The sequence below is a fragment of the Eretmochelys imbricata genome, chromosome 9 (genome assembly GCF_965152235.1).
Source record: "Eretmochelys imbricata isolate rEreImb1 chromosome 9, rEreImb1.hap1, whole genome shotgun sequence".
In the NCBI taxonomy this organism is placed as follows: Eukaryota; Metazoa; Chordata; order Testudines; family Cheloniidae; genus Eretmochelys; species Eretmochelys imbricata.
The window spans coordinates 78,837,111-78,844,310 of record NC_135580.1 but is presented as its reverse complement, the minus strand read 5'-3'; the positions used below and the strand labels follow the sequence as shown (position 1 = coordinate 78,844,310).

At 44.9% G+C, this 7,200-nt stretch overlaps 1 protein-coding gene across 1 annotated transcript in view; it reads left to right on the top strand.

The window, feature by feature from the left end:
• The first annotated feature begins 3,611 nt into the window (after nucleotides 1–3,611).
• The window catches only part of STARD8 (StAR related lipid transfer domain containing 8), a 139,338-nt gene continuing 135,749 nt past the window's right edge, over nucleotides 3,612–7,200 (top strand). Inside the window, exon 1 of the mRNA XM_077826681.1 lies at nucleotides 3,612–3,728. Coding sequence (XP_077682807.1) covers nucleotides 3,674–3,728 — 55 coding nt within the window. The 5' untranslated portion in view covers nucleotides 3,612–3,673. The remainder of the gene's footprint in view (nucleotides 3,729–7,200) is intronic.

Genomic DNA, 7,200 nt, shown 5'->3' with positions numbered 1-7,200 from the left:
AGGAACGTTGTTTGAAAGGAAACTTTTCTTCTCCAAAGGATTAAATTCCTGGATGCAACTCTGGTGTTAATCACTAACCTCTTTCCAGTTAACGCCTGATTTCAGATTCCCCTTTTTCTCCTAAGCCCTTCTCTTCAGGCTGCATCTCTCGCCAAGTGACTGGGATGTCCCTGGCAGGGGAGCCAAAAGTTAATAATGGAAAAGAAACCTGCCCAGAAGACTCAAAATCCCCATCTGGGGGAATTCTGGGAGGAAGGAGGCTGTGATAAGTCTGCAGATAAAGCTGAATTAAAACTGCAGAATCTCATCGACCTTTGCCTTTTTTCATAGGTGACTGAGGAAATGGCAGCAACAGCAGGAGGTTGAAGTCAAGCCTGGGACTGCTAAATCCTTATGCTGTCTGTATTCTCCTTGGAACAAAGGCTCTGCCCCCTCCTACTGGGTGTGATGCTGTGTCCCTGGCCTCTCTCAGCTGGGGTGCTCACTTTAGGAAACATTATCCTGCTGGAGGATGGCTATGGATGGAGTTGTTCCACGGACCGATGAGGTGAGTAGGAACTGGCAAGCTGGATTCAGGAGAATACAGGTTACATGCAGTCCTGTCATCAGGTAGAATATGTCTGATCAAAGCATGGAGCAGTCTAAGAGTTGAAGCACAGGAGGAGGAATGATGTGGTGGGGAGCTAGTAAGTGGATGATTTCACTCCACAGAGGTAGAACAGACAATGCCCCCTAGCAATTCTCTCTGGCTAGTCCAGCAGCAGCAGTGACAGGGCTGTGTCCAACCTTACGTCGCTGGAGTGTGTGTGAACATGACTTAGGGCATCTGAGGGTTAGAAATAAAGGGAAAACTGACAAAAACCCGGAGAGAATACAAATCTTTAAAAAAAAAATGCATTTACCCATATGGACAGTATAGTTTCATTATTCCAGACTCAGCTAATTTCCCTGAGCTGTGAGTGAGCATGTGTGTATAGTAGTAGATAGATAGATAGAACTAGATAGTTCTTGAGTCATGCAGCAAAATAAATAGTAGGAGGTTGTTAAATTGTTGGTACTTCTGGCACTGCTACACACCCATGGAATTCCCAGGCCTTCTGTTTTGGCTCAATCTGATGTTTGTGTGGGCTTGTATTTTGGAGCTGTGGAAGGGAGCTCTATGTGAATAAAAGCCCTGGAGACTGAAATCCTCTGTCTGCAAGAGAGATGCAAGATGGGCAACAGTTGTGCAAGTTTCTTCCACACCAACATGCTTCATACTTGACACAGGACCCGCTGGAGATGGAGTTTGGTCTCTGTGGCTCATTCAAACCCCTAGTTATCTCTGCTAACACTGCAAGCTAGAGAGGCAATTATTATCTATTTTAGGTTAACTTTCCTCTTGCATGTGTATGTTATAGACCTGAGATACCATATTCTGGGTTGTGTGTGTTTTTGTCTGTGTGTCTGATGGAATGAAAGAGAACTTTCAACAGCATCCAGGTGGAACATGCCTCAACAGGACCACTCCCAACACCCTTTTACTCCCCAAGCTTCCTCACCTTGCTAGTGCACAGAACATGCTCTGAAATTCTGGCTTTCTCTAAGAGGTAGGAGGAATTTTGTATTGTAAATAAGACATGTACAGCATTAAACCCAAGTAGAAGGGAACATGGGAATTGTGACCATAAAGAAACGGCCTGTCTCCCAAAGATGAGATAATCTCAAATAGATGGGAAATAATGTTGTGAGAACGCTATACAATCATATTTATGACTACTCATTTTATGTTTCAACACATACAAGAGCACCTATCTTAAAACACTAGAGCTCCCCACCTCTGAAAGCCAGGCCACCTGTGCTTTACATGGTAAATCTAAAACCGAACCAAAACCCACTATTCACAGGATTCTTTAATTAAAAAAAGAAGCAATAAACTTGAATTTGATTGGTTGGTGGTTTGTGTACTTTGCAATGGAGGGAATGGTGATATAGGTTGTTGCTGCTTTGTTTCTCTATTTAAGAATTCTTATGAGCTCTGTTTTTGTTTTCATATTTTAAATACTCTGTGAAGCACCTACTGCCTGATTTTCAAGAGGCAGGCTTATGGTTTGTACATGTCCTTACTTTGTAACTAATTTTCCATTCTAGAAAGAGAGCAAGGGTTACTCCTGTGAGTAAAGTTACTTATGTGCAAAAGTGTTTCTGGAATTGGGGCTTATGTCTGCAGACTTGCAGCTGGATCTGTGCAGGTGAATGCTTATGACTGTGTGAAGTTCTACTGAAGTCAGTGGGGCTGTGCAAAGACCCCAGGGACAGCCCATTAGGTCTGTCTTATAGGACTGGGGCCTAATTGCCCCAACAAGGGTCTCTGCAAGGTTTGAAAGTAACAAGGATGTGAGAACATCCATAAAAGTGACTCTAACCAATTACTTTAGGTTTTGTGGGTTTGGCTGTTTTGATAGTGATGTATTTTTCATGATTAAAAAAAAAAGTAAGTGAAAAGAGACTTGGTCCCCTGCAGTGTTTACAGTACAAGCACCAGGAGCACTGAGAAAACCAGAAGGTAAAGCTAACTGAACAGCCAGTGGATAGGAAGGAAAGTCCAGTGATTAGGTGCTAGTCTTGGACTTGGGCTCAAGTTCCTGTTCCTTTCCAGAATTCCCGAGTGGCCTTAACCTGTCTGTGCCTTAGTTTCCCAGTTGTAAAATGGGGATAATGGGACTGCCCTACCTCACAGGGTGTTTAATAAATATATTGTATGTTGTGAGGTGCTCTGCTAGAACAATAAGGGGAGCATATAATACCTATCTCTATAGCACTTTCCATTGGTAGGGCTCAAGGTCCTTTGCAAAGGACATCAGTACCCTTGTCCCTATTTTACAGATGGGGGAAACTGAGGCACAGAGCAGTGAAATGACTTGCTCAAGGTCACCCAGCAGACCGGTGGTGGAGCCAGGAATAGAACTCTGAGTCTCAGTTGAGTGGACTGCACTCCACAGTACCACAGATAACGTAGTGTCCCTGTCCAAACTGAGAGAAATGGAAATAAGGAGCAAGCAGCACAGTAAAACAAACAGATCTAAAGAAGCATTGCCAGGTGTTTTTCACTAACACAGAGAAGAACGATTGCTAAATATCTGTTTTTCATCTTGCTAGTGCCCCTTTAATCAAGTGGTAATCTCCATTCGTGGGCCATGGATCCGAAGAATGCTAAGCACAGGAGGAAGCTGTCTTTTACCCCAGGTCAGAATGATAAGGTCCTATGTTTTGACCCTGTAGTTCGAGGTGAAGAAGGTCTCTGTGGCTTTTTCTGCATGAGGTGCAATGCATCTAATCCCGAAGAAGAGCTCGACTGTGCATTAATAGCAGATGAGTGTCCACCCGCCGCAGAAGAACTTTTCCCTGAACGGACAATAAAAATCAAATCCATGAGAGTCTTGAAGCATCATCTGAGTGCTATCATCTTCACTGAGGATTGTGTCTGGTGCAGAGGGAGCATTGTTATTGGGAATGGACTTCCCAGCAGTGCTAACATATTCATCTTTAATGGCCCTGCTCATCTGAAACGCAGACCCGGAGGTGAATGGGAGAGAAGAGATGATCCAGCCTGGCAGGTTGAACACCACAGACCAGAACTGAAGAGAGACCGATGCATTCTGCCCTGTGAGAGCAATGGAGCCGGAAAATACATATGTTCTCATACCCGCCCAGACCCCGAGGAAGTGGAGACATGGCCCTGCTGTGTGGTGAGTTCATCTTGACTTGTTTGCCGTCTTTGGGGCATATGCTCAAACAGGGCCAAGACATTCAAAAGTGACTGGTGATTTGGGAGGCCGCTTCCATCATTGGTGCCTACCTTAAGATGCCTGAAATGGGGCCTGGTTTTCAGAGAGCAAGTGTTGAGCACTTTCTGAAACTCAGGCCCCTCCAACGTGTCTCAGGAGGGGCACCCAAAATCATTAGCCACTTTTGAATCTCTCTGTCTATTCTGGGTTTCTTAGTTTCAGGTCTGTGAAGCTGCACAGCTCAACCTCTGTGTATGGAGTTGAGACTTTATAGCCTGGACTATTCTTGTATACAGAGGTCCTACAGCATGCAGGGAATTAACTCCCTGCTTAGACCTCACAGAGGTGTACAGGGTGGAATAATGAGGCACATCTGGGGACTGAAGGCCCAGTCAGGCTCTTGGAGGGTTTGCAGGAAACACTATTAAAAACAAACAAACCAACCCCTAAATAATGGGAAGGGAGCCCTGTGCCCAGCTGTTACAGGGTCGGGCTCTACCCCGCCTGGTGTTTTCTGTGAATGCAAAACCACTTTTTTGTTTTGTCATAACTAAAAGCCCGTGGAACAGAACTTGATGCTGACTTTGGGCCTGTTCTTTCGCTGCTGAGCCAGCTGCTCCACTGCAATTCTCCCCCTTATTCTAACCCTGTGCTTACAGTTGTTCCACTTTGGGGGCTGTGAGGAAGAGGCTTGTTCTGCTGCAGCATGGGTATGTAATATCACAATAAAACTCGGTGCTGAGTCGGTCAATGGTTAGGGTCTCAAAATGACCATTGTTCCCTTTGCCTAACCTTTTCCCTGTTTATTACTCTAAGTTAATGATCATTTTAGTTGAATGATCAGCTGTATTCCTTTGCTCTAGAGAACTATCTGTCTTTACTAGTTTCTGCCTTTCCTGGGCCCATCTCTGTGGAATCTGAGCACCTAGTGAACAGAGTGGCCCTATTTTTTTCTATTTACAAAAGATGCGGTAGACTCTGTGTAAGCCAGAGTTGGATTGGTTGGGCAACGTGAAGAAAATGGATACCCCAAACTAAACTGGGTTCTATTTGACACCTGCCACTGCTTATGCCATGCAGTAATTTGGATCGAGCTCTATTATACACTCAGGCAGAACAAGTGGTTACCCAGGGGCTGCAAAGTGAGGCCTACTTCGGGTGACCAGATAGCAAGTGTGAAAAATGGGGACAGAGGGTGAGGGGTAATAGGAGACTATATAAAACAAAGCGCAGAATAGTGTGACTGTCCCTATAAAATCAGGACATCTGGTCACCCTACATCTGCAGGATAGAGCAAGAGGCTAGAAGCTGGCAGATATAGGTTATAGCCCCAGATCTGCTGGACATGTAGAGCTCCCTGGCTCTTGTTGCTTATTACTGTGGTACTTTGTACTGTGGTAGTTTGTTTACATGAGCTAACTGGAGGGAGTAATTTACTGCATCTGATATGGCTGGGAAAGGCTGATAAGAAGCCAGGAGCTCCCTGATCTGATTCACCTGCAGGATAGCCAGCTCCTATGCTCTTCCCCCATGAAGCATGTCCTGTGGCAGGTGTTTGTGGGCTCTTTGAAGCCCTGTTATGCCTCTGAGCAGAGAGTCTGGAATGAGAAGGCTGTGTCTCCTGGGACAAGCATTTTCTTGTTGTAATGTACATGTTTCACAGTCTCAGGAACAGGAGCCAACTTCTCCACATGTGGGATTTCTCAGTGCTCTTGAATGCTCTGCTGCTCTGTGCACCGCACAAGGGCTGAGCTTTCATCTATGTGGTGCAAAGGGTTGGTATCAGCTGATGGCCCAAGGTATCCCTAGGCTGAAGAAATGTGTCGGCTATGGATTAAACACCATCTCCAAGGAACAGCATTAGACTCGCATGTGAGCCTCCAACCTGTAGTGGTTCACCATTTTTTCACATGCGGGTCACCATTGTTTGTGGTCTTAATGGCATGTGAGGCCCTTTGCAGACACTCTGACGATAAGGGCTCTGCCTCAAAGGGCTTACAGTTTGAAAGTGTGTAAATATGCAGGGAGGAAACAGCAGAGAGTGTGGTAAAGATGAGTGGGAAGAGAATGTGAAAGAGGCTGTTACCCATGCAGCATGGGTGGAGCAAAAGCAAAAGTCACGTTAATAATGTATTACATATCCCGCATCACTGTGGTTATTGCTTCCAGCTGATCTCTAGTTAAACATTTCCCTCTCTGCATTTACCTAGAGCAAATGGCTTCAACTAGTATTTTCAGCTCCCTTAAACAGCCCGAAGTTGCTACCTTTTATGATTTATATTGTAGGTGTGCTCCATTGTGCTAAGTGCTGTACAAACACATAAGTGTCAGTCCCAGGCCTAGAGAGCTTATGACTCTACTACCTGCTGCCACCAGGGATGACAGCAGGGGAGGGCAGCAGCAGGTAGGAAAGAGGAGGGCATTCAGACCCTTACTGTCTTGCTGCTTTTTGTCTCCTTCCTTCATGTGAACTGGAAAGCACTTTACTTGCCCAGTCCTGAGACTGAAGTTCTGTTTCTCCTGTGGTAACTGATGCTACCACTCCCACCTAAGGCTGAGCAGGGGACTGTGTTGATGCCATCAACTTCTGCAAGAGGCATGCAGAAACTGAAGTTCAGATCTCAGCAGGAACTGCTGAATTTCTCTTATGTTGTAATTACTGGTTCCTTTCAAGCCTGGAACCTTCATATTGTGTTACTGTCTGGGGATTATAAACCGATGGCGTAATCATTTATACAGCACGCTCATTTAAAACCTCCCTCTCCCCACAATTCAGTCCCTCTTTAAGGAGACAAACAAAGGCAGCCAAGAAAGCTGGGATGTGGTTGCTGCATATTTTCTTTCTCAGGGCTTCTGAATTGTTTGCAGTGAGGGAGACAGAAGCCCTAAACAATGCAGGCTTGCAATCAGCAAAGTAACCCTTGTGGCCTGGCATCCCGCCCGCTCTCTCTGTGGGAGATTCCTGGGGAAGAGGCACCCTGTGAGGAATAGGGACCAGGCGAGTGTGTTATGGGGTGCAGAAATTTTCTCATTCATGGCAGCTGGGCTTGCATTTATTTATTGCTTTTATGATTTAAAAGTGGAAAGGATTGCTTTTCTTTTCTTTTTTTGTCAAGAGCTTTATAACTTGACTTTGAAAATTTGGTTTTGGATGAAACTTTGCTGGTGAATTTGAAACCCAGAAACAAGGGGTTTTTTAATCTAATTTACATTAGAATCCTTTTGAGTGCTTGGAGGAAGGCAAGGCAAAGCAAATAAAGACCCCATATAACCCAGCATTGTTCTGGGTTTGGAGCAACATTGCTGTTTCAGTCTCAAAACAATCAGAGTAAAGGTTCCTCTCTCAAAAAATAAAATAAAAAATTCTGTGGTCCATTTTCTTCCTCTAACTTTAGTTCTTGTTTTACTTTAGACTAGGGAGGTTGCATGGACA